General features: G+C 36.0%; 1 protein-coding gene across 13 annotated transcripts in view; it reads left to right on the top strand.

Moving 5' to 3' along the window:
• Nucleotides 1-27,542, top strand: part of CASK (calcium/calmodulin dependent serine protein kinase) — a 227,935-nt gene that overhangs the window by 195,312 nt on the left and 5,081 nt on the right. For 5 of the 13 annotated variants that reach the window (XM_080374285.1, XM_080374291.1, XM_080374292.1 and 2 more), the window contains 10 exons: nucleotides 643-728; nucleotides 2,489-2,557; nucleotides 7,980-8,048; nucleotides 9,404-9,439; nucleotides 12,184-12,380; nucleotides 13,611-13,726; nucleotides 18,835-18,915; nucleotides 19,007-19,087; nucleotides 23,024-23,226; nucleotides 25,430-25,513. In XM_080374285.1, the coding sequence (XP_080230411.1) occupies nucleotides 643-728; nucleotides 2,489-2,557; nucleotides 7,980-8,048; nucleotides 9,404-9,439; nucleotides 12,184-12,380; nucleotides 13,611-13,726; nucleotides 18,835-18,915; nucleotides 19,007-19,087; nucleotides 23,024-23,226; nucleotides 25,430-25,513 (1,022 nt within the window). The remainder of the gene's footprint in view (nucleotides 1-642; nucleotides 729-2,488; nucleotides 2,558-7,979; nucleotides 8,049-9,403; nucleotides 9,440-12,183; nucleotides 12,381-13,610; nucleotides 13,727-18,834; nucleotides 18,916-19,006; nucleotides 19,088-23,023; nucleotides 23,227-25,429; nucleotides 25,514-27,542) is intronic. The other 8 variants (XM_080374290.1, XM_080374294.1, XM_080374293.1 and 5 more) reach the window with 5 other exon arrangements.

A 27,542-nucleotide genomic window follows, 5' to 3' on the forward strand; every position in this document is an offset into this window, starting at 1 on the left:
TTGAGCTTTTGTAGTAACGTTAAGAGCCATGCTGCAGCGTGCCATTCCCATCCCAGCTTCGGCAGGTCAGTTTATGACTTGTCTAAGCTAAGCAGACATTTGTTTCATCATCTGACATTGTAGGTGGTCACACCGATCATTTAGATTCAAGCTGAACCCACGTGTACATACAGAAGATGCGTGTTGTAACTATGGCAAATCAAAATCAGAGAAATTAAAAAATACAGTGGTTTGACAGATAAAATCAAGACTGTGTCTAGAAGCCAAATGCATTAAGTAGTCATCTGATAAAATGCTGCTTGAATATCTCTGTTGAATGTTTTCAGCTGACTAGTTGTAGATGACTTTCTCTTCAATGTGTGGGTTTTTGCAGTGTTCTTGTAAGGGACTGATGTTTGCCCCGTGTACCTTAAGGGCAGCCTGGGCACCTCATGCTGGTGCATTGACTGCATACTGAAAGATGGATTCATAATCTTTGGTAACTAATACATAGCTACCAAAGTCCTTTTCTGAATCTAGCCAAAAAACTTAGTTTTTGTTTCGTATTTATGCCTTGTATGAATATTAGTACTGTCTTACAATTATCTCAAATTGTAAAAACGTGTTTGAGGTGATTGTGTGTGTGTTTTGTTAACTCCACAGGTACACTACATGTAGGGGATGAAATCCGAGAAATAAACGGAATCAGTGTGGCAAATCAAACTGTAGAACAACTACAAAAAATGCTTGTAAGTGCCTGAAATCTTTCTCCTGTTCTTTATAAAAGCACCTGTCCTGTTTTGACAAAACTTTTATGTAATTGCATTGTGACTTCTCCTTTTGCTTCTATTCTTGATAGCCTACATGTGCATGTAACACAGAGTTCCGTGTTCAACTGTTGAAAGCGTTCTACAGGCTTTCCCCTGTTCTTTAGTAGTCACTATTTTGCACCTTATACCCAGGAATGGTAGAAGGCACCTCCAGGTGTCATTTTATTTGTTCTGTTTACTCCCATAGTCAGGATTATTGACACCCAACCATTCTTGACAGGTGTATGTCTGACCAACTCTTAAAAAATATTGAGTAATGAAGGTTCCCTAAACTCTCCAGGTAGCTGACTTTAGTATATAACTCTTCTACATTTTAGAATTTTTTTTTGTAATGTCTGAGTGTCCTTTGTTGAAATGCAGGAGTTTCTTCTCTTGTCTCTAGTGGGCATAACAGAAAAATACTGCTTTCCTCCTGTTACTGATCCCTAGTCTATAAAAAAATCATATTCTTATTTTAAGTCTTCAGTCTACACCAAGTGTAGTCACTGAGTGTACTATGAGAGAAAAGAAACTTCTGTTGACTATTGGAGTAATTGCTACACAAATACAAATATAATAAATCATAGAACCATTCAGGTTGGAATTAAACTCAGGAGATCTCCAGTCCAATCTGCTGCACAAGGCAGGGTCAGCATTGAATGCAGCCCAGGTTGCTCAGGGTTTTGTCTTGTTAAGCCTTGAAAATAGCCAAGGACAGAGATTTGGCAGGACAGGTGTCTCTTTTGGCAACCTGTTCCAATAATTGTCATCATAGGGAAAAATGTATTTCTTATATGTAGCTGGAACACCCATTCTTTCAATTTATAACTGTTGTGGTTCATGGTTATTGATGTTACAAAGAAAAAAGATATTTTGAGCTCAGTGTCTTTTTGCAGGAAAATTTCATCTTGGGCCTTGCTACTAGAGTCAGTTTGATATTCCATAACACTTGCAGATTTTTCTGCATGCAGCCCTAACCTTGGGATCTTGGATAATATCACTAATCCTTCTGTTGCATCCAGGACCGTATAGACAAGCTTAAGTGAGTCCAGGCAAATATAATTTTTTTATCATGATAAGCCAGCCAAAGAGTGAAAGGGGGAAAGCTCGGAGATCATTTGGAGTGATCTGCTTACCTTTCTGCCCAGATCAAGTCCTGCAGTTGTCAGCCATGTGGTGTCCCTTATATTCAAACTGTGATTTAAGAAGATATGGTTGAGCAAATATGTTGCCACAGTCTGCTGCTATCCTGCAGTTACTACTTGTTATGAATATTCATACACTGTAGTAAATGCAAACTGGCAGACCCCACGTTCTGTTTTGCTAGAAGACTATTTCTTGCATAAGACTCCGTGGATCACAAGAATATAGCTACAAAGAAAAGATTGACATGAAAGAAACCTACACATCTCTTCGTCTCTCACCTTAAAAGACAGCTTTAGGTTCTAGGCATTCAAAGTCTGGTCAGGCGAACAAACTAATAATGTATGTTTATCTTTTAGATTAATGAGAGACAACTTAAATGTTTGTTTATAAGTGAAATGACAAATTAGTCATGGCATTTTAGCTTTTCTGAGTATTTACTTTAGGAAAACATACTGCTGCTCTCAAACTATAATGCTTTCCTTTCAAGCATTAATGATTACGGACATTTTATCTTCAATATCTTAGTCTTTAAAGAAGTGCTTCTCTTTTTGCAGAGGGAAATGCGTGGAAGTATTACCTTTAAGATTGTGCCAAGTTATCGCACACAGTCTTCATCCTGTGAGGTAATGAATTTAATGAACCATCCCATTTCTTCCTCAGTCCTGTAACTAACTGCCTGCTGATGGCTGAATGTTACTGCTTTCTGGGAAATTGTTTCTGCCTGTCCTGTTAGATCACGCACACCAATTTTACAACAAAGATAACGGAACATGAGTAGGTCCCACCTACCTACTCAGCCCTGCCTTCATATTCATCTCATCAGCACCTTAACTAACTCTTTACAGCCTATCAAAAAAAAAAAAAAACCACAGGAAAGGGGATCCTCAACTCATGCATTTAGGAACCCCTTTTAAAAATTACAATTTAAACTCATTCTCCAGGAAGTCTATTAAAGTTCCCAAACTGAGGAACAATCCTCCTTTTTTTAGGCATCAAACATTATTTACTGCTTTGGGCTGTTAAGGGTTAATTGAATAATCTGTTTCTGTATAACCCTGTTGAGGTAAATTTGTGATGGTTGTCTGTAACAGTTACATGTGGCTTGATAGTATGTTTCCATGAGAAAAAATGGTATTTGTCATTACAGAAGAAAAACAGATTTGGAGTTAGTTCTTGTTGAACTAGAAACTTGGTGGTGTGGTTTTTGCACAGTAACGTTTAATTCCCTTCTGCTCACAAAGTTATATTCCAGACTGCAACCGAAGGGAATTAAATTCTAGAAAATGGCTACTTGAGACATACTGTTCCAATTTAAGCATACAGATGGCATATGCACTGTGTAGAGGATGCCAGTCTTTCTGTGCCACATGCTTAACTGCACAAACAGTTCCCAAATTAGAATTCTGAGAGTGAAATCACAGTCCCTGTTGAAGTCAAGCACCTTATCTTAATTAGAGCTGTGATTTCACCCTAATTGTTCTTGTGTCTCAGCAGATGCTAGAACACACAGAAACTGCTGCTGTGATTGTCAGAACAATCTGTATGCAGGAAAAAAAAAATACAGTTTTTGGGTTGCCTTTTGTACTTCTAATAGAAGTCAACAAGAAATAAAAGGGTTTAGAGGTAGAAGGTTTGACAGATTTTCACCTATGAGGCTGACTTTCTTAAAAGGTATAAGTACGAAAGCAAAAGTTTTTCATGAAATGCAAAGGCTTTAAAAAAAACTTCAAATAGAAAATTTAGAGTGTGCTGACAAATTTATATATTAACTACTGTGCTGTAATAGCAGTAATAATAAATGATATCTCACTTCCCAATATTAAAATACAGAAACTGGTGAAACTGCAGAGCTGCTGGGGAGATGATTATTTGGAAAAAATAATTTGGCATACAGCTTTAGATTTAATACCATTGGGTGTCATTTTAGTTGTAGCAGGCCATCTCTTTTCCTTAGCTTTGTGTCCTTAGGTTCTTCATGACTGTTTCACAGAAGAGGGGAAAATGGACTTTTACCTTCCTTTGCAAAAAACAGCAAAACTAGAAATATATGGTCAAAGACAAAGCAAAATAAATAAGCATGTCTACTTATCACACTTCATGGCATTTAGCATTCATTTAATCAGAGGGGGCTGAGTGTTCCAGCTACTCAGCCACACTATGACTTTGGCTAGATTTTCAGCTGTTACTAAGTGTACACAAAAAACCAACATTTTTAAATCATCCTATTAAAGCATCACTAGTCCTTTGGTACAGAGAGAATTTTTTTCAGGTAATTTTTCAGGATTGTGATTCAGATGATAACTCAAATTCTTAGCCATTGATAAAGACTAAAAATGAATGTTGAATCAACATTGCTAAGACACAGAGAGCTTGCTTCTCATGTCCTCTAGCAGGTTAAATTCAGAGATATTGGGTCTTCGCTAGTATAATGTTACTAGTTAAGGTATTTTTTGCCAATATTTCAGTACAAATTTATGTTTGGTTTCCCCCCCTCTCTTCAGTCATGGAGTGGTGCTCACATCTCACATAGTATAGTTTTACCAGAAGAGGAATATAAAACAGAATCAATAACTGGGGGTTTTCTTGAGGTTTCTACCACAATCACATCATTGGACTGCAAAACATCTTGTTAATCTTGAATAAGAAAAACTAAATGTTAGTAGAATCAGAGGTGATCTGTCTTCTATATAGAATCCATCTGTATGCCTTATATAAATAAATAAAGGGGCACGGGATGTTACTTTTTTTTAAATAACTTGAGATTTGCATTTCACTTGCCATATTTTTCTCCATTTAAGAGAAGTGTTATAGTGGTGTTTTCCATATATTAAACCACTTCTGTATATTTAGGGAGTTCTTGTCCCTGTAGTATGTGATGGTACTTGAGTGTCACTAGGCAGTTTCCAAAATCTCAACTGGATAGTTGCAAGTTTCTTGGGGATTTGTGGCTTTTCCTGCACCCAGGCCTTCTATTTCATGGAGCAGACTTTGCTTATGACTTGTTCGGCCGTTGGTGTGGCAAATGGCCTGCGTTACTCAGGTATCTAGATGACACAGTGGCCAAGATGTTGTTTTCTGCTTCAGATACCCAGGAAATTACAGACTTACATAAATATGAACTTAAGTAATTTTTGCAATACATTCTCCTTAAGGCTGATGACTGCATATGCTGTTCATACATTTCAGTTTTATCCAACTGAGTAAACATTTTGCTCTAGCTACATTTGCATTCTTTGTACTGACAAAACACCCCAAGTAATCTTTTATAGTGTCGGATACGTGAGAATGGTAAGGGAAGTACATTTTCTTTTTTTTTTTTTTAACTGGAAAACTTTCTTTATAAACACCCTTTATGTTTCAGATTGTCTTCATGAAACACTTAAGTTGTTTCATTAAGAAGAAGAGCCTTTATATAGGAGATTTTTGAAATCTGGTGCTAATCGCCATGGATTTATTCCTTTAGTCTTGCAATGTTTCCATTACTGCTCAAACTATGTGACTTTTTATAGTCTTAAACCTTTTCTACATTTCTATTAAAAATACTGCCAGAAAGGCAGTTGAGCAAGACTGAAATTGAAATTTATTCTGAGGTTTTTGGAAAGTCTCTAGGGTTTTTGTGGGTTTTGTTGTTATAGGGCTTATTTTTGTGGATCTGGCAAGACTGTCATTAATCTGGCTGGTTTTGTCACTATTGAATTTGATCAGGCCACATTTAGTAGACATAATTGACTTTGCTATAGGGCTGCGTGTCAAATGCATTTATTTATCCTTCATAATCCACACATAAGTCTGCTATTTTTGGAAAGAAAGGCAGGTCCCTAGGAAATTAAGAATCTAAATGCCTTTGAAAATATGGCTGAACTGCCTAATTATTTAAAAACTGTAGATACGCCTCTTGATGAGCTCAATAGATCAGTTTCTTACAGTTAGTACTGAAATCACCAATAGCACTGAAAATGTGTATTTTCCTCAGTATGTTATGATGAACATTTGCTTTGAGTAGTATGCTGTTTTCTGTTGAGAATTGTTGGAGGAATACAAATCAAAACATTCTCAAACCAAGAAAATTTCCTTCAAAGGGAAAAGCTTTCAGGAGAGTCCAGAAATAGTGGCATTCTCCAAGTTACTGTAAACTTTTTTTTCTCCAAATTACTTTGCATCACTTTCCAAGGCTTTCCCATGCTAAACCATCACAGACTAGCAAATCACAACGAACTAGGTTTAAAAAAAAAAAGTATAATTAAGTTTTTACTTCTTCTTGAAAGTGAGACAATGGCAGAGACAGAATTGCGGAAGAAGCAGAAAATCTCTTCATAAAAGAAGGAAGTCACTGCTTTTTTTCAAAAAAAAGTATCTCCTAGTTGCTATTTGGTAAAGATGATGCTGATAATCCCATACACAAAAAAAGGAATAATGGTTTGTTGAGGCTTTTCTTTTTTCTTTTTTTTTCAATAATGAATGACTTATTTGGTTTCATTTGAACATTTGAAACTTGTTATGCTGGAGTGATTTTGTAAATAGAGTTAGAACTGATTTCCCCCGGTCTGTTAGATGTTGCCAATAGTTTTGGGAGAGAAATGAGTGTTTTGTTCTCATGCAAGTAGCAGAAGTATACAGACCTACAGACCTTGAACCACAATGATTTTACAGGCATAATATTGTCGGATCTGTCCTCAACTATTGTTAAAATCAAAGCAAGCATCTAGATAGCTTCATATGGAACTTTCTGTGAAATCATATCTAATGAGTTTGCAAAAAAGTGCAGAAGTTCTACATGAGTTCTACATGTCTGCACATCAAGGTACAGGCAGCAAAGGGACAAAGTATTGCCTGTCATTTTAACTTTTCTTGATGCTTTAAAATAGCTATGAGTGCTATCTAATTAACTATTATATATCTATTGTCACATAATTAGTGTAAGTTTGAGAATATTAGTAGAGGACCTTTACCTGATCAATATTGCATGAAAAGTTTAGTTCCAATTCTGGTTTTTCATTTGTTCGCAAAGGGCACTTGTATTGATAAGATGTGACAGGGATAACTTTGTTTTCTTTGAAAACTGTTTTAGCCCTTTTTTTCTGCTATCTTTGATATGCAAAATTACCAGACATTCCTAAATTGACCTTCAATGTGGACTATTATATTCCAAAATTCTTTTGGGGGTAAAGGGGATTTTTTTTTCACAATGTTTGAGTGAATTATTTTATGTCCTGAAGAGGTGGCTCGATTATCCGATCTTATGGAATTAAATACTATACAATCAAAGTGGCATGTGAAGAAAATCTCTCTACAAGTGACTCATTGCCTTTGCAAAACCCAGTGAGAAATTCCTGTTATCCTTTCTGTAGAATTTCCTCATATGCCCCCTGCAACTGCTGTCTCCCCACTGAAGTGTAGGACCACGCTGGTAGTCGGGATCTAGAGAGGAGGCTTTTTAAAAGTGATATATTTTGGCAGAGTTTAATACTTCTATACTCATAAGAATGTTGAAGGAAAAAACCCTCAATGTGCTTTCAAGTGGATGAGGAGGGAGAAGAAAGTATCCAGCTTCCTTCTCAGGTGTTAGCTTTGGTGCCTTTGAGGCATCTTATAGAATAGAAACCGATGAACACTGACTTCCACCATATAGCTGAAAAAAGATTTAGAAGCATCTTTAAAATGGAATATGTGCCTCATTCTATTCAAAGACTATTCAGTATATAACTTTCACATAATTACCTTGAACAAGGATGCCAGTATGACTAATAGCTTTTAACATTGTCAGCCACCCGAGATATAAGAGGTCGCAGATACTCAGTAATTAAAAAGCTGATTGATTGCTAAGGCACTATAAAAATAGTTATTACCTAGCATACATCAAAATGTCAAACCTGCATCTTTAACTATGGAAAAACTTCTCAGATTTACGGAGTTTGTAGTGTGGAAACTTTCACAGATGAAGCAGCTAAGCAAATGGTTATAAGGCTGTGGATGTAACTGTTCTTTAAAATATCTGTGTTCCTGTGATAGTGTTGTGTTGTTAATGAACCTTGTGTCTTATTTCAGAGAGATTCCCCCTCTACATCCAGACAGTCCCCAGCTAATGGTCATAGCAGCACTAACAATTCTGTTTCGGTAAGATTTCCAGTTCCACACAGAGAAAGCGTGAAAGTTTTGTTGGTGCTCATCTGCCATTACTGTTCTACTTATTGTGTGGTCAGTGGAAAATTCTGTCCTGCTGATAGAACCAAGGTTATTACATATGTAACTCCCCGTTTTCTTTTTTTTAAGAGTTTTTTCCAACATATCCTTATTAAAAGCCATATAGTGAATTAAATGTTAATAACTGTAATGTGAGACTTCAGTCATTCATAACTCATTGTTAGCAGTTTCCTCAAAACTACGCAAAGGTTTAAAGTGAAAGTTTTATTTCCATCCTGAACTTTGGAAGCAGTGTTTGAAGAAAGAATAACTGTGCAGTTGGTATTTCAAGACATTTTAGACTCTTTTTAAGTTTTGTGTTTTGAGAGACCACTGGAACGTGTACTGGTTTCCGCTATCTGAGTTAACGAATTGGTGTGCCCTCTGCTGTTGTGGTACGTGCACATACTTTGTGGAATATGAGCCTTGCCTGGACATGAAAAGCGAAAGGAAGTGGCTTTAAACTGCACTACAAACCAAGCTATTATCATCACATCTTTAACACAAAGTACTTCAGTTTCAGATATATTCAGGTAGAAAGGCGGTGGTGATCTCCTGTTTTTCTAAAGTATATTAATGTTGCAATTTGTGTTGTTTATCATTTGTCATCGTTTGGACCAATGTAGTAACTACACATGCAAGTTCCTTCAGTAAGAGTGCTGCAGTATCATGAGTTCATGGGACTAGCTAAAAAAAAAAATGCACACAACAAAAAAAACGAGTAACTACTTCTTTAACTATTAAAAAAATTACAACTTAGAAATCATTTGCCACAAGGTAAAGTGCTTATTAATTAATATAATGAAAAATAGTTGTGTAAATGAAAAAATTAAAACTTTTGTGAATTAAATCGAATTTGTAATATGATGAGTAGTTATAATCTTAATCATTGGCACAATTAATCATATTATACATCATTAATTTTTTTTAATAGTCATAGTAGCCATTCTTCTCTTAAAACCAGGACTAAATATTAAGTGGAGAAGGCATCACATAAAGAGCCTCTTTCACTTGACAGTGCTTTTGTGTTGAAGATGCTGAAGTTTTTATTAAAAAGCACATTCTCTATCTGCTTAAACTTTTTACCTGCTTTCTTCAGCTTGCTGCTAAACAGCCTGGGTTTGATTTTTCTTAAGAAAAAAAATATTTCTAAACATGGGTCAACGTTTTATCCTTTTGTCTGACTTACCATTTTACTGTAATGTAATATGAATCACTAACAGATGGTGTTGTGTACCCTTAAAAAGTAAAATGAAAATTTCTTCTCCTGGGTTGACTTTATTCTGCAGGACTTGCCATCGACAACACAACCAAAAGGACGACAGGTGAATAGATATCCTCCATGGCAGTTTTTGTAAACTTAGCTGCTAGTGAACATCCCTGCTTATCTTTTTCCCCCTCATATTCTGTATGTGCTGGACTAAAACATTTAAGCTTGGAAAATTTGTTCCATTTTTTTCATTTTTCTTTTTAACTCATTTGTTTGTGGCTAATTCAAAATAGCATTTTTTTTCATGTGTACATATGTGTGAGAGTTACAAAGTCATTGTCCATTTAACTAGTTGTTGTTTTGATTCAGAACACATTAATAGAATTACTGTTGTGCAGTGACCTCTGCAGATTTTCATCTTAGAGGAAAGCTCAGACATGTATTTTAGCTGAAGTGGAGGCTAGTAGGGCAAGTGTCTAATATTCTACTCTAAAATGTTATACTGACAAAGATTCTAAAGCTTGAGTTGGTCTATAACTAATTATTAACATTAACAAAGCTCTTCAAAGAAAAAACATCAATGACAGTTTCTATTAAGGGTTGAGAAATCTGAAGATAGCCTCTTAAATTTTCAGTCCTAAGGCCCAGACTCAGTAACCTCCCTTAACTTTGTTACCTTGACCTGATGGTAGTACATGTCATCATCAACCAAAGAAAGGTCTTCCCTCTCCAGAGAATCCCAAGAAAGTCTTTAAGGGCTCCACAGAGGACTCCCTATGACTCTCCTTGCAATTTTAAGATTTCTTTTTTTACTGCAGCCTCCAAATCAACACATACCATCAAGTGATTTGTGACTTATCTTCAGTAACTGCTCCATTTATATGTAACCCCTTCAGAATGTGCCTCTGATTCTTTAGCAGTGGACTCAACCTCATTCTCTCCCAAGAGTTTTAATAACAACTCTTGCAATTCCATTCAAAAGAGTCAATTAACTCCATGATCTGTTGTCTTTGAAAATCTTTTTATACTGCTATCTGGTTAAGTTAGTTGGAACATCTGTTACAAGAATGGATTGCTCTCACTTTGTTTCCCATTTTTAAAGCTTATATATGTATGATTCTTTCAACTTTCTATTGTCTTCTGAAGTTCCCAGCTGCCTGAACATAATCCTGGAAAGGCTCCATGAAAGACCTTCCAAGCTGTTGTGTTTAGGTTTACATTTACCTCTCACAAGGTATTTTTCCCAGGAGAAGAGACCCTTTGTTTAAGGCAATACTGGAATAATGGTGTTTCTCATACTCGCACCATTTAAAAACCCAGTTACCTGGTTTTTTTCCAAGAGTCTTTTCCCATTGAACCAGCATATTTTTCTTGTAGCTTGTCATCTTCGAGGACAGTAAGGGCTTTGATAACAGATACATCGCTATCTGTAAGGAAGTCTGTAACCTTCCATGAACTGCCAATATTTGGTGGATGATGGCTCAAACTGGAGCAGGGACTTGAAAAGCAAGGAAGTTTCTAGATGGTAAAAATACGACCTACATTTCTAGACCTATATTAGATAAGGGTGAGGGGAAATAAGGCATTGGTTCAATGCTGATTACTTCATAGAAAGCCAATTACTAAATAAATCGATTTCAAAATATCCTATTTTTCAGGTGATTAAAATAGGTTTGGTTGCTTGTCTAAACTCACCCACTCAGTGCACAGCAGAACAAGGGTCAGATTTAGTATATTGAAAGTTGAGTTCAGTGTTGGTATTATCATCTGATCCTCTCACTTTAAACAGATAAAAATGCAGGTACAAGATAGTAGCAATTAGCCATTTTAAGTTAATTTATTCATATGTGGGGTTGCAGATTGGATTGCTATAGAAATGAACTTTTTAAAGTGCTGTTAATAGTCCTAACACTGCATAGTTACAGCTATTTTTGGAGCAGAATTTGAGCAAAGTTGAAAATTGTTGCAGTTTAAGTGAAAGATATTCCTTTGCAATGTAAATTATTTTTTTTAAATCTAGTTGATTTTCAGTAAGAAAATCAGAGTAGAGTATACATGGCTTTTTGAAATGCTATAGGGTAATGTTTGAAGTTCATCAACTGTAGAAATTACCCATCTTGGACATACTTAATTCCGATTTTAAGATCCTTGGGTGCATCAGGGCTCTAATTAGTAACCAAAATTGGAGATCACTTTTATTTTTATTTTCTAGGGTTGAGACCTTCTTTCTGTTAATGTTTCTTAGAGGATAACTTACTCACGTCATTAGTTTTAATTTATATGGGAGTAGATTTTTACTGAAAAAACTATGCAGAGAATTCCCAGATTCCTCTCAGGTAACTCTATGTAATAGGTGCAACACAGGACTTCCTATTTAGTCCTAAAACAAGGTACAAAATTTCAGTCTAAATACTAAAGATCATTAATGTAACCTAAGTCCTTTATACTGTCCAATAACATTTCCTGCCATACAAATTTTTAAAACAATTCATGGGACTTCAGTTGGAAAATACAGTGCAGTTCAACCTGTAACGTACTGGTTTATAGTCTGTAATGATTCATGATATTTAATATTGATTTGTGGGACTCTTATCAGTTTATTATGTGTTAATTTTTGCTGTTCAGGTTTTAAAGTAGGTAGAAGACATGAGCTTTCAAAATAACATCATACAGCTTCACTGTTTGCTGGGGTGGGGAGTTCTGTTTCATTTTCAACTATCATGCTTTTGCCATTCTGTTTCGTCCTTTGTTTGTTGCAAATAGTATGTGTAGCTACATGCACAGATCAAATTTTCACGTGGTACTCTTAATACTGTACCAGTAATAACATCACAGTGTCTTTTATGAACTTTTTTATAGATATATGTAAGAGCACAATTTGAATATGATCCAGCGAAGGATGACCTCATTCCTTGCAAAGAAGCTGGCATCAGATTCCGAGTTGGTGATATTATCCAAATCATTAGCAAAGATGATCACAACTGGTGGCAGGGTAAACTTGAGAACTCCAAAAACGGTACTGCAGGTCTTATTCCTTCTCCTGAACTTCAAGAATGGTATGACTTGAATTTTCTATAAAAATTAATTTAGCTTTGCTTTTATTTCCGTCTTTCATGCTTTTCTTTGTTGTATAGCTAGTTTTTATATAATTTTTTCTTTTTACAAAAAAAAAAAGTCTATAGATTGCCTCAGTTTGTGGCACTGATTTTTTTTTCATATATGCATAGTAGTAAGGGTTGCATGCAATATTGTATGTGTGGTTACATTAGAAAAATAAACACCTGTGTTAGTAAACATTGTGCTTTCTGATATACTACAGGAAACTATGACTGAAGGTTACATACAAATTGTTTATGTAAGGGGGTCAAATTAATTTGTCTTTTAGGTTCTAAACAGTGTTATCATCAGTACTGCTTATATGCCAAGACACAAAGCACAAAGATCATTGATGGGTTTTGAATGAAAGCCAAAAAGTAGAAAGAAATCACAGTGCAAAGATTCCCGAATGACAGATTCAATGAGCAGCAGTGGCAATGAGTACCACAAAAGCAATGCAGAACCTTTAAACAACCTCTTGCAGAAGCTGTTTAGTAAATATTTCAGATGTATCAGCACAAGCTCTGACAAGCAGGTCCTGGGCCATTACAGTTATGGCCATAATGGAAGAAGGTTTATCAGTATACATAATCTAGCCCAAAATACTTCATCCAAGATTTGTTATGTAAAAGAATTAAGAGTGTTGGAAAGGGTTTAACAGCACCTGTGCCACCTGGACTAGCTAAAAGAGATTTTGCTAGAAGGCAGAGGTAGACAAGACATTTCATTCCATCTCAAGAGCTCTCTTGCAAGCCCTGATGGAAGGGAGACACTGGTATACATTGCAACAGGAACACTTGCAATACTTCATCCTAAAGATCGACCTCAAAACAGTTCCACAACACAACACAACTTGCTCTGAAGTAATTTAGACTATAGCGGTCTTCCAGTCTAATCTGGTGCAAAGCAGCCTACAGCCGTTTTAGTAGCCACCCTTCCTCCCACGTTCACTTGATCTGGAGCTTTAGTGATCTACCACTAGGAAGATATTCTTTATTATCAAAATACCTCTGTATGTAAGTGCTTTTAAGACAATGTAAAAAAAAAAAAAAAAAAAAAAAAAAGGGTTTGCAAAGTTTTATCTGTACTTTTGTACTATTAAAAAGTCTTATTTTCCTAATTCATTCTGTGTGGCTTTTTAAAAATCATTGATCACAACAAAAAAAAAATTTTTCTCCTCCATATGCCAGGCGAGTTGCTTGTATTGCCATGGAGAAGACCAAACAGGAGCAACAGGCCAGCTGTACTTGGTTTGGAAAGAAAAAAAAGCAGTACAAAGACAAATATTTGGCAAAGCACAATGCAGGTATGAAAAAAAAATATGCAAGTATCTTTAACAGGTTAAATTTCTTACAATCTAAACCTTGCCATTAATTGTTCAGCTGGCACTGTTATATAAACCTAATGAGTTACTTAGGAAAATATAACCAAAATTCTGATTATGCCAACATTACTCTGCTTGTTCTTTGCTATTTAAACATATAGTTTATTCAGTGAAAGGCAAGCTGCAACAAAGTAAAAGCATTGTGATATATCCTAATATAGGCTTACATTGTTTTGGGGTTTATATTTAAAGGACCACTAGATACTAGAATCAGGATATGAATTTTGCAATCTATATAACTGTACTGTGCTCTACAGAAGACTTCTCAGTAGCATCCTTGTTAATATGTGTTTATAGTTATAGCTTATATATGTAAAAACATCAGGAAAGAGCATTTTTCTTGAAGTGCTAATCAGCTGGAAGTGGAATAAGAGCCATGGCATAGTCAGTGTGTTACTTACAGTTACCCAAAATAGAACAAACTGTGGAAGTTTTTCCTCCTTGAGGTGATCTCTGCTTGAATCCTAAGTTTTGGGTTTCTATTTAGACTGCTGAAAAATTAAATCGTTTTAGGTAGAAGTGTGAAGTAAAACATCCTTGCTGAGCAAAATTCATTAGTTTTAGTAGTAAAGAAGGAAGACACATTCATTCATGAACGGAATTTAGTTAATTTCTCCTTTTAATATAAAATACTCAACGTGTTGAAACTGTTTCTATTGCTTTTGCATTGATATCACATACCATGATGATAAATATGTTGTGGTCTCTTGAGAGGCTTGCAGAGATTTTTATTAGAATTAAAAGATATATTTGTCCAAACAGTGTAATGAAAATATTTTATATATTGCATTAATTTCTGGGTTTATTTCAGTTGCATTCTTGAATGCACCAATGAAACAATATAAATCTGTATTTTCACATTTCTCTTTACCTGTGCAATCTGTGTGCGGTATCAGAGCTCATAATATATCAGTACTTCAGAATTTATGTTTCCTTTGAAGTCATTTGAAAATAAATTCCAGGAAAGTCAAAGAACAGTAATTGTCATTTGTACTCCTTAATTCCACATCACATTTAAGATGTTCACAGTTAAATATATAATTACTCGTTACCCTGAAAACCCTTATAAGTAGAGACTGAAAGCTTTAACTTGTTTCCTTCCTTTTGCTGGTTTAACATTCTGGGGGTTTTAATGTTTCCACTTCATTGCAGTAGCACTAAACCATGTTTTACTAATTATGAACTTAATGAGAATAAACTGGATTTTATGACTATTACTAATTATGACCTTATGAGAATAAACTGGATTGTATGACATAAAGTCTTTGATGATACTGGGTTTAAAGTATTACCAGTTGCACATAGCATACATTCCCAATGCATCGCTACTCCCTTCAGTTGTGGCAGCATAACTTTGCGTGGCCACACTGTTAATGGTATTAACTGAAGAGCAACCCAGCAAAAAGCATAGATTCTTTTTCTTTAGGGTAGATAATTTTTTTAATGCAGCCCACAGTGCAACTGCGTCGTTAATAATGTCAGTGTGACTAAGCACAGCATGCTACTAAGGAACAGGTGAAGGAAAAAAGGATGGCTAGGGAAGGAGAAGGAGCAGGTGATACTTGAGGAGCAAAACTAACTCAAAGATTTTTTGTATCAATTACATCCCTGAAAGGAAGGTAATCTAGACTTTTCTATCTTGATAGAGTGGGGACACTTTGGAGAAGGCAAACTGTGACACTTTGAATCACAGTTTGCCCACCTTAGTGCTTGCCACTGTCAGTGCTGTTAGTCACTTTACATTGGCGCACAGTGTTTGCCGAAAATTAGAAACATGAGCATTAAACGTTATCATAATGACCATAAAAGAAACCGTTATTTTCAGAATACCATCTGACACTTCCCCTTTCCCTTAAGAAGTCAAAAAGTTTATGAAAGCGCAGATTGGAATCAAGATTTCTCTTAGTTTATTGATGTTTTTTGATCTTGGCATCCTTGCAGTATTAAAGGTGATGCCAGTAATATTCCAGGGAATTCTGCCAAATGTAATATATAAAGAGGTTCACTGAAATGCTGTGGTACTCACATGAATTTAAGTTTAACTAAGGTGGTACTGAATTTATTTTCTCTGCACTACTCTGTCATGTCTGGTATTGTTAGTCAAATATGGCAGGACTGGCTTTTGCAAACTTCCAGTGTCTACCTGTCTCAGAATAAAAACCAGATGTTTTCTTTTGGTGGATCCAAAATAAACATAATTAATTTGGAACTGAGAAGTCTAATCCAGATGTCAAAATGTTGCTCTTGCAAAGAAAGTGGAGTTTATTTCTCTCATATCTTAGCATAAAATTCAATAAATCATTTAGCAGTATGTAATCTATTTGGACTTCCCTGTTATTTTTGTCTTAGGGATGAGTCTGAACTGGGGTGCTGAGAAATGACCTAGTAAAATACTTCATGGTCAGCTAAGATTTATATGCCTAGCTGATGATTTGAGAGCTAAGATTTTGGTGTGCTCTATTGGGATATTACTGGAACTAAAAAAGAAATTATTCTGCAAATCAGACATAGTTTGTGAAGTAAAGAGGAGAATATTTCAGGTACTTTTTATATTTAAAAACAAATATATTCTCCTTTACAAGAGAAATATAATCCCATTTTTCTTTCCTCCATGCTTGATATTAGAGTACTGCGTCCTTCAAGAGACAATTTCACAATCATACATACATCTTATCGTTGTAAAGTCAGTTTTAAACCAAAGCCCACAGAAAAAATTAGATGTTTTTCATTATTAGGTTCACTGGCATTTTTATAAATGCTATAGAGATATACTGATATCTAGATATATTATTTATTTTACTGGAATGTTATTGCAGGACTTCATAAAAGAACACTCTTTAGAACATACTAGACCTATGCTTCATATTATGCATAATGTAGAAAATTGCCAAGCTTTTATAAAATACGTTTATCATTTCTTAATGTGATTTATTTGCCTTGTGTTTAGACTATTGCATGGTAAAGTTTATTTTGTGCATATACTTTTTATTTTACTAATATATTACAAGCCATATCTCAATGACCCCTGTACATTTTTCATGCTGTCTTACTCCCAATGGCCTCTGTGCATGTAAGTAACCTGTCAAGTGACAATGCCTCTTTATTTGCTTCTTACTGTTTCCTTTCAAGACCTCCTTTTCTTTATTAGCTAGTAACACAGAAGCATTGAAGTTTAGTCTTTAAATGTGCCCTGTATTCCTCATATCTTGTGTATATTAAAAAAACTAATCATTTTTCTTTCACATTTGAAAACCCTACAATCATTAGTTAAATCCATGTAGACTGAGACACATCTTCTCCATGCTGCTAGTTTGTGATGAAGGCATTAATATGTATCATTTATGTTGTTTGTTCCTGTTGTTTGTATCTAACATAATGTGGTTTTGTTCAAGAAAAAAATAAGGGATTGGTTTTTTTATTATTATGATTTTTTAATGGGAAAATGCAGGCCTAGATAGTTAGAATGGTGAAACTGTTTAACATATTGTAGATCTTTAACCCTTTCTAATATGAAGTGAATTATTAATTAGTTTAAATAGTGTGAAGGTGCAAAAAGGACAGTAGTAAGAATTCCGTGTCTGTGGAATGGAAGAAAAATATGACAGAATTCTTGCTTGTAGTATTTGGGGAAAGGCTGAAAGAGATTCTTTAGGATAAAATTCAAAATGCTTTAAATGGACTAAGAAGTTTTCATTTTTGTATCTTTTAAAGAGTCGAGTATGGCAATTGAGACATTTGTAGTGTGACCAAATTGAAGTAGCTGTACTTTTTCTTTAGGGTAAAAAGACTGCTGAATTGAAAAATTTGCCCTATTAAAAAAAACACATTAAGTTAAATCTTCTGCTGCTTTAACTGGGACTTAATTACAAAGAGCATTTGCTTTTTGGTAGGCTTCACAGTCTTAATGCTGATCTTGGTGGTTGGGGACTTGTGGAGCAAACAAACTAAAGCTCCCACCACTGCCTACTTTCAGAAGAGGTTTTGGATAGGGGGAGAGGGATATATTTGGACTCATCTTAAAAGATGGATGGGATATAGTTGAGGTGAATACACCAGCATAGGACTTGGAAACACTCAAAGATCTCATACTTCAAATGCAGTCTCTCCTCCCTTCTTTTTATAGCATGCATAAATGCAGGACTGAAAACTCTTGCTAGTTATGCTGCTCACAATTGCTGATTGCTGTAATCTTTATAAATATAATTAACTGCCTCCTGGCTTCTTTTTTTATTAAAATTCTGCAAGAATTACCAGAGGTGTTGTGTTATTGGGCACAGGAGGAATAAGCTGTTTTTAATGAACAAAACTTGATTTGTCAATCATTGTATACCTTGGCAATTGACAATAGATTGATAGGCATGAAGGAATTCATCCAGTTTCAATTGCAGTTGAAATTATTTCTGAAATAATACTTTTACATTTTTTCGCTAAATATGGTGGAGGTTCTTTTATGTAATGCCATCACTTTTCATTAGAATTCTTCATTCTGTCACAAGATTTAAAAGCATGTCAATTTAACTAGCACGTGTGTTTAAAGAGAACTCTAATTACAATTAATATGGTGGTAGCTTTGAAGAATAAATACCACAAGCTATTAACACTTTTTTCTGTACGTTGCTCTTAGATCTTGTTAAAACATGATTATGAAAGCAGCCCTATCTTTAGTGTAAATAGATGTTCTCATATTGTGTTCATGTTGGTCACTGTCTACAGATTTTTCTTTAATATTGCTATTTTTTAGGAATGCAAACATGAATGGCATGCCATTTTAGCTAATTTTTGTGGTCTGCTGAACAGTGCATGAAAGGACATGCAAACTTTCCTAAGTAGCTTTATTATTGCTTTTTTTAATATTTTTTAAATGAACACTTTTGTTAAAGTTGCATAATGAAATTATTTTTATTTTCCATAGCATATTACTTTGTATTATAAATCTAAAACTTGCTAGAATTATAATTTGTAGCACAATTAATTATCACCCTTAATGTGCCTTCTTTCTTATCCCCATTGGGGTTTCTTTTGTGTTTTAGTGTTTGATCAATTAGATCTCGTCACATATGAAGAAGTAGTAAAACTGCCAGCATTCAAAAGGAAAACACTAGTCTTACTAGGTAATTTTGAGTTATTATTCTGAACATTACAGCATAGTTTTGAATCTCTTTTAGTGGAAAATTTATAATTCATTTTTGTGTTGTGGATTAGGTGCACACGGTGTTGGAAGAAGACACATAAAAAACACACTCATCACAAAACACCCGGACAGATTTGCTTACCCCATTCCTCGTAAGTAGCAACGTTCAATGTGCTGCAAAATTGTTTGTGTCATCCTTGACAACACACCCATTGTACTGCTACATGTGTGCAGTTCTGCAGAGTTGAATCCTATCTTAAAGGTTGGAATTGTGATAGAACTGGGTATATTTATTGTGGGTTTTTTTCAGGCAGAAGTGTAGTAAGTAGCACCATTTTTACATTGAAAGTTTCTTAGTAGTCACAAAACTTCTTCTTAAGCATACTTCTCTCTACCCTAAATGTTTGTTACTTTAGAATGAAGGCTAAAACATTTTTCTTTTTTCTGTGCTAATTTTACATTTACAGTTCAGGTATGATTGGAACAGCCTTGACATTTAAAACTGTATAATTCCCATGAGAAAAAATATAAACTGGATTTAGAGGAAACCTTTAATGTGTACCTGATCTGAACGTTTTAAATTACTTTTCACAGCCTAGCCTTGAGGACTGGTGTACTAAAATAACTTCAAGTTTCCAGAGATGACAATAAGAAAAAGAGAACGCAGTTAACTTCACTGCTTACAAGTGGGTTGTTATGAAGAGCACAGGGCTGTTTTCCCTTCATGATAATCTCCATCACTACCATGGCAGGAATTGCATATCCTACTACATGATCTATTGGAGATGCACCCTCTTTCCTCAAGCTAGGCATTCTGAAACAAGAGCATCCATCAGCTAACTGTGTCTACTCATATTTCAGGCTGACCCAGAAACACAATATGGGGGTCAGAAGTTACACTGATGACCATTATGTATTAATTTAAATCTCTTTATACATTGTTAGTGCTTTACTTTAAAATTAGACTTAGGTGGTTTTCTATCTATAAGGAGTTCGTTGTTGCTAAAAAGTATTATTTTTAAGGACTTACCTGTAAATCTGTTTGGAAGGGGAAAAGGGTTAGTTGGCTGCTGCTTTGTTTCCCAGGCTTGCTGACAAAGGAGTTAGACAAAGGCCAGTACCAGCAGAAGGAAAACAGAAAGACCTGGCCCTTTTGAAAGCATGGGCCATTAAATCATCACCCCAGCAGCAGTGTGAAGCTGCACTGTTTGCCACACTACTGCTTATATCTATAGACTAAAGTCCTGGATTAGACATTTTAAAAGTGCAGTGTCAGTAGTGTGTGATATACATTGTACCTACGTTCCTCAATGCAGACTCGATTATGTCAGGGGGAGTAGTAACCCAGCAAATACATTCTCCATTACAAAGAACTGAAACAAAGAGTAATAAATGTTTTGCAGGGTGCTTTTCACTAAGCCTCTTTCAAGTGCTAACTATATTGATTGCTGTGAGGAGGTAGAAGCTGAACTAGTTGTTTTGTCTTCAAATACTGATTAAAATGGACTCACCTATACCATGCCAACCACACCTTACATTGCTTCCTGTAGATCCCTGCTCTGTGGAAGCACTGAAATTGCTTCACTGATAACATAAGGCTAAAAAGTCTAGACTGCAAATCAGGATGAAATTCAGGTGCTTAAGCATCAGTACGATGTCCAGATGCCTCTTTTAGACATCACCTGACCTCCAGCCCCACTCCAGAATAGCAATGGTCTCTTAAATCCTGTGTTATATCCAGTAGTTCTATATGGATGCTTCAGATTGAAGGCATTTAGGGCATTTAAATTAGCACTTTATACTGGTGTTTAGAGACCCACATTACTTTCTTATGTTAGTGATATAAACAGATCATATAAAATCTATCACATACACTTCAAATATTATGGGAACCTGATCTGTCTTTCAGCTGACTCTAGGTAATTAAATCTATTCTCTCCAACTCTCAGGGATGTTTGTTTCTGCATTCTTTCGCAAAACTGTGGTAGGAGTAGGTAGTTTTTGAGATAGGCCTTATGTTGGATGTGGACTTTTGGGGAATGATTTATGAAGAAATTATCTTCCTGCTGAAAACCTGATCATAAAGTTCCTGTCACACACAGTGGTGGTTAATTAAAAGGATTAGTAGGCCATGCATCTTTTACCACTGCAGAAGCAATGTATTTGAAAAATATGTTATTGCTAATTAGTTTTCATCAATCTTGACCACAAGTAATCAGGTCCTCACCCACTTTTTAAACTTAGAAGCAGAAAACCTCATAGGAATTTAAGTAAAAATAGGAAAATACAGAAATTTTTTACAAAAGAAGAGAATTTTGGGGAATTCTAAAAGTATGTAAGATCAGTAGGCCTAGGGCATCAGTGAGTAGCATAGTGATATTATATGGTTTATATAATCCATTGTTCTTGAATTCCTTAAAATAATAACTATGATCTATAATATTTATATAGAACTTTTCATCTTTGAAATATGCTAATTAATCCTCAGAAGATTGCTAATTAATCCTCAGAACAGTAATAGGTATAATTAAAAATAGAAGATGAGTTCAATTTTTTGATACTTTCTTTGAAGTTATGATAGGGTTGTTGGAAGATACGGAATCAGATTGGGAAGAGATGTGTTTCAGATATGTCACCAACATAAATATGATAGTGGAAAAATATGAGAGTAAATCAATTTGTGAGGGGATATTAGAAGAGAGAGAAGCAAGTGGATATCAGCATGCCTGTGGGGAAAAGAGGAACAGATGGCATACAGAATCACAGAATGGTTGAGATCCCTACCTCTGGAGATCATCTGGTCCAACCCTCCTGCTAAAGCAGGGCCACCTACAGCCAGTTTGCCCAGGACCATGTCCATGTGGCTTTTGAGTATCTCCAAGGATGGAGACTCCACCACCTGTCTGAGCAGTCTATTCCAGTGCTTAGTTATCCTCACAGTGAACAAGTTTCCTTGCATTCAGACGGAAGCTCCCATGTTTCAGTGTGTGCCCGTTACCTCTTGTCCTGTCATTGGGTATCACCGATAAGAGACTGGTTCCTTCTTTACACCTTCACTGTAGATATTTTTACTCATTGATGAGATCCCCCCGAGTCTTGTCTTCTCCAGGCTGAACAGTGTCAGATCTCCCAGCCTTTCCTCATAGGAGAGATGCTTCAGTTCCTTAGTGCCCCTTCACTGGACTCTATCCAGTATATCCATGTCTCTCTTGTACTGAGGAGCCCAGAACTGGGCACAGCACTCCAGGTGTGGCCTCACCAGTGCTGAGTAGAGGGAAAAATCACTTCACTCCACCTGCTGCCAACACTTTTGTCTAATGCAGCCCAGGATACTTTAGGCCTTCTTTAACCACAAGGGCACATTGCTGGCTCGTGTTCAACTGAGTGTTAACCAGGGCCCCCCACAAGACCTTTTCTGGAGACTTGCTTCCCAACTGGTCAGCCCCCAGCATGTACTGGTGCATGGGGTTGTTCCTCCCCAGGTGTAGTACTTGGCACTTCCCCTTGCTGAATTTCATGAGGTTCCTGTCAACCTGTTTCTCCAGCCTGTCAAGGTCCGTCCAGACGTGGCAGCATGGCCCTCAGGTGTATTGGCCACTCCTCCCAGTTGTGTATCATTGGCATCCTTGCTCAGTGTACACTCTGCCCCATCACCCAGATCACTAAGGAAGATGTTGAACAGGATTTGGCCCATTACTGGCCCCTGGGGTAGAATGGAGATGTTAACTGAATTGTTTAGAAACTCTAAAAACCATAAGATCTGGCCTTTGCTGTTGAAAGCAGCTGATAGAGTCTCATAGTCTTGACCAGGTAAAGGTTGTTTATGACCTTCAGTTCTTCCTCTGTTATGTTTTGATTTTTACCTTTTCCACATCCCTTCATCTCCACTTTTCCCAACATGCATCCCCCAGACTCCTGCTTTTCCCAGCCCCTGTCATTCTGCCTGCCTCAAGCTTGTGCTTCATTGTTCTGTATGTTATTTGACAGGTCGTCATTCACTGAATAAGTATTGATAAACCAAACAAAAAGCCACATATAAGTTTAATATTGCTTTTGTACTAAAAGTGTTTTGTATTTTGTATTTTTAGACACAACCCGACCTCCAAAGAAAGATGAAGAAAATGGGAAAAATTACTACTTTGTATCTCATGACCAAATGATGCAGGATATATCAAACAATGAATATTTGGAATATGGCAGCCATGAGGATGCAATGTATGGGACAAAACTGGAAACAATACGAAAGATCCATGAGCAGGGACTAATTGCAATACTTGATGTAGAGCCTCAGGTAACTAATTAGACGTATAGGAAAGTGGGACTCATCACAAATTGTTCAACCTTATTTTATTGAGATATATTTATTTTTATTGATTGCACACTAAATAAGTAATGCATACAGTAATGTGGAACAAAACTCCCTGGAACACCAAGGTATCAGTCTGTAAAGTGGAATTCTAATAATCATCTTGTTAGAAGAAATAGAGCAAAAACAAATTCATCATTTAGTTTGGTATGCAACCACTGTAGCTTGAAAAATCTACTTTCCATGAAACATTTTACTGTATTAGCTTCATGTCCAGTGAAATGTATCAAAACAAGTTATTTTCATTGCCTGCCAGGAGTAATGTTTCGCTATTTTCAAAAATTTTTCTTTGCTGCTATATTAGAATGTAATCTTGTTCCTAACAGACTCTTGGCTCCACAACACTATTGAGCATGGTCAGAAGCTTTTGAGGTCAATCACCGATATTGATCCTATTTGCACAATGACCAGATCAGTGTTGTTACTTTATAAACTCCTTTCTGTGTTGTGGTGTTACACTTTACAGAGGAGGGCAGGTAGGAAAAAATTATAGTTTGTTCATCCATTATATTAAATCTTTAGTGGAAAACTCAATACATTTCCTTTGAAACATCCATGTAGTCATGACTTTCAGTTCACAGGGATGTGTTTTGGTAAGTGGAACAACATGAATATGGGCAAACATGATGTTTATATTATTCCAGCAGATTTAAGGAAATGGGAGGAAACAGTGTTATCTGTTTAAATTTGCTGCCATCTTTCTTCTTTGTGAATGGATTCAAGAAGTTCAAATTCTTTCAGAATTTCATAACAGAAAAAAGATAACTGACTAAATTATTTAGGACAGTTCACATAGTATGCCAGTGTGATGCTGTTCTGAAAAATAAAACCCCACACTTAAAGGTTTCAGGGAGAGCAGTATTTATAGTTAGTTCAAATGGAAATGGAACAGCTGTTGAAAGCAAACTCGCTTGATAAAGCTTTTCAACTTGCATTATTCAGAAGCATTACAATTCTCAGAAGCCATTTTAATCTTTACTGGAATATATTTACATTTCATAACAGCCACCTTTGCTACAGTTCCTCCAGCACGTGTCTAGCGAACCTCTTTCTTAACCAGTATCCTTATGCATCCATCTCAGCTCAATAAGGACAGCCTGTTTGTGGACTTATTCCTAGTTATCTTATACCACTTGCCACTTTTCCCTTGGGTACTCTTAGTTATGTGAGTTTTCTTGACTTTCACGTATCGGGTATATCTCTTATTTGGAGGAGGTTGGCAAAGATTATATATATAGGTGGGTTTGAAGCAGGGGAGATTAAAACCTCTTTAGCTTGGAATAAGAATGGATTGTGGGTTGGTGTTTCTGGGGTTTTTTTCTTAATAAAAAACTTCAGAGAAGACAGGAAGTGGAAGGAGCAAAAAAAGACTGACCTTTAATAGTCTTGCTTTATCTTGTCTATCCATTTGAGTTCAGCTGAGGTGTGTTTACTTGATGTTCTGCAATTCAGTCGAGCTGGAATCTGTACCAAAGTTTCACGTATGGCAGTTCTGTGTGTTACTCAGTAAATTATGACTAAGTCAACTTTTTAATGAAAACTCTTTTCTTTTGCATAGACTTGGTTCAGGGGATTGGTGCTGCATGTACTGAATTAGTGTTACGCTCACTTTACGAACACTTCACTTTGCTTACTTCTTAAAAACTTTGAACCTCTCACATCACATTTTCATTTGTTTCAGAAAATAGTAATAAAAAAACGTTAGTAGGTAGAAAAAGTCAGACAAAAATGATACTCTAATCAATATTTATTCTAAAATACAGTTGGCTCCTTCCCCTGTTTATGGCATGACTGATTTTTTTTACCTGGTGTTAATCATTCAGTTTAAATGCAGACAGAATTCTGCACTCTGAGAATGTATGGGAAGAGCCTCTCTGAAGATGCTAAAGCTTTCATTGTCATGAAAACTCACTTTAATTAAGGATAGATATACAGTTTGACCACCAAAAATGTAAAATAATGCAAAAAGTGAAGTGTCTGTATTACTAAGGCCTTGACTCCAGATCAGTTAAAAACAAATACCAGTGGTGGCAAATCTTGATTTTGTATCTTTTGCTTGTGTGACTTACCTTATTTCACGTTGATTGTTGGGAGATTCTTCTAAAGTATCTGATTTTTTTTCACCTAGGCATTGAAGGTCCTGAGAACTGCAGAGTTTGCTCCTTTTGTTGTTTTTATTGCTGCACCTACTATTACCCCAGGCATTAATGAGGTATGACGTGTTGCAATCTAATGTCTTATCAGACACAGCATTAAGGATGAGATTCAGATATGCAGATAAGACTCTTTAATTGTTTCTTTGTAAATGGAGAGGCAGAAAGACAGTTGTATGGTAGCATTAAGTTGATTGAGATGTATTTATTGGTTATTAACTGATTTTTCTAATTGAAAGTATGAACTACAAGTTGGAGGATCCATATGATATATTCTAAAAATACATCTTCTGTTTCGTTCCCTATTTCCAAACCCTCAGCAGATCATTAGCACAATTACTCAATTATGAGTTGCAATGCTAGCACTAGGTTACAGCTAGCCTGAACTGAAGAAATGGGTGTGTGTGACTGTGCTGTCATTCCACCTTTATCTTTAGTATTTTTTCTATACAGCAAATTATATCAGAAATAGACCTATTAATTTCAAAGACTGTTCTCTAAGAATTTGGAGCTTTGGCTAAGTGGGTAATTGCTTGTGGAATAATGTTAAGTGTTCATGCAGGTCTACATTCTGAATTTCCTACTTAGTTTTTATAGAGTATCTGCTCTGCAGATTGCTACTGATTTCAAAGATGGTATCAAGCAATTCTGGATTTAGCTCACAACAGGGCAGACAGTATTTATACACTTTATCTGCTCAGCCTTTTTGAAACCATATTAAGGTATTTAATCAATTGGATTTGACCATGAATCTGTTCCAAATCTCCTAGATGTCTCCTTGGTCACGCAAAAATAGTCAGAAGCCCTGTCTCTACAGCCTGTTTCTATAGAAATGTAATTACAGTATCAAAAGTATGAAACTATGATATTACTACAGAGGCTTGCAGGAAAAAAAGGAACAAGACAAACATATGTAAATGCAAATACCCTGAATGATTATGAAAATAGCAAGTGAAGACTGAAACATACTGGCCTTGAGCTGCAGTTATACTGGCAGCAGAGGCATTCTACTAGTTCGCTGTTGCTGAAGGGAGCGATTAACTTGCTTCTGGGACATGTACTGCCAGTCTGCGCTCGCTATGGCACTTACCAGATCCTTTAATAAGCTACTTTAGCTCTAAATTGGACTTTTGTCAGTTTTCAAGCAGCTCACATAGGCTCTGACAAGCACCAATGCCAACCAGAACAAGTAGTGAAAGCATATAGCCAGGAAGAGAGATGGGATGGAGAGGAAGTATCTTTTAGATCTTTTAAGTTTCACAGCAGTAAGTGATGTCATTTCACTTGTCTTACGGACCCATACCCTAACTGGTAAACGTCACAAGCGTACAGACGAAGATCTCTCAGAGCATCACAATTTACAGTGTTAGTGAAGTGACAGTTTGTCTAACTGCTGGTGTTGGCATAGGCTGTAAATCAGTACAATCTTGAGAAAATGCTAGTATTTTGTATTCTATACTGAATTTGCCTTTGTGCAGGCAAATGGGATGGCATCACTTAAAAATAATTAGAATCATTCTTAGGATGTGGCAAGCAAGCATTGTGCTTGCAGCAGCACTCAGGCAGCCAAGTACCCTGTGTAATTATGTAATTGCCTGGGTTTGTTGCCTCCATACCTGTGTCTCAGCTCCCAAATAGTCTTCCTTGGCCTCACTCATCTGCCAGTGGTATTTAACTTTTAATCTTCCAGCTGTAGGCTATAATGCAGAGACATCTGGGACAGTTCATATGAGGGAGAAAATGTTTTCCCGTGGTACGCTGGGATGAGGACAGAAATGTAGTTTTTATAGCAGCAGCGGGGAAGTATTTGTTCATGCCAAAGAAATATTAGTAGAAGTACCATATTGTAAATATTTGCATTTGTGCTGTAAGACTATGTCTTTATTTTATGCTCTTGTGACTGAAGTCTCTGTGCATGGAGGGTTTCACTCAGGCACTTGATCGCTGAACTTCACTTTTAAAGTGTGCTAATTTCTGAATCAATTAAACTTAAGGAAAGGGAGGGGCAGGAAATGGTAACAGCAACAGACCTTACTCGAATACAGGATCCTATTTTCAAAGGTTTATTGGGCTGCATGAAGGGAGATA

The sequence above is a fragment of the Falco punctatus genome, assembly GCF_963210335.1.
Source record: "Falco punctatus genome assembly, chromosome: 2".
Classification (NCBI taxonomy): domain Eukaryota; kingdom Metazoa; phylum Chordata; class Aves; order Falconiformes; family Falconidae; genus Falco; species Falco punctatus.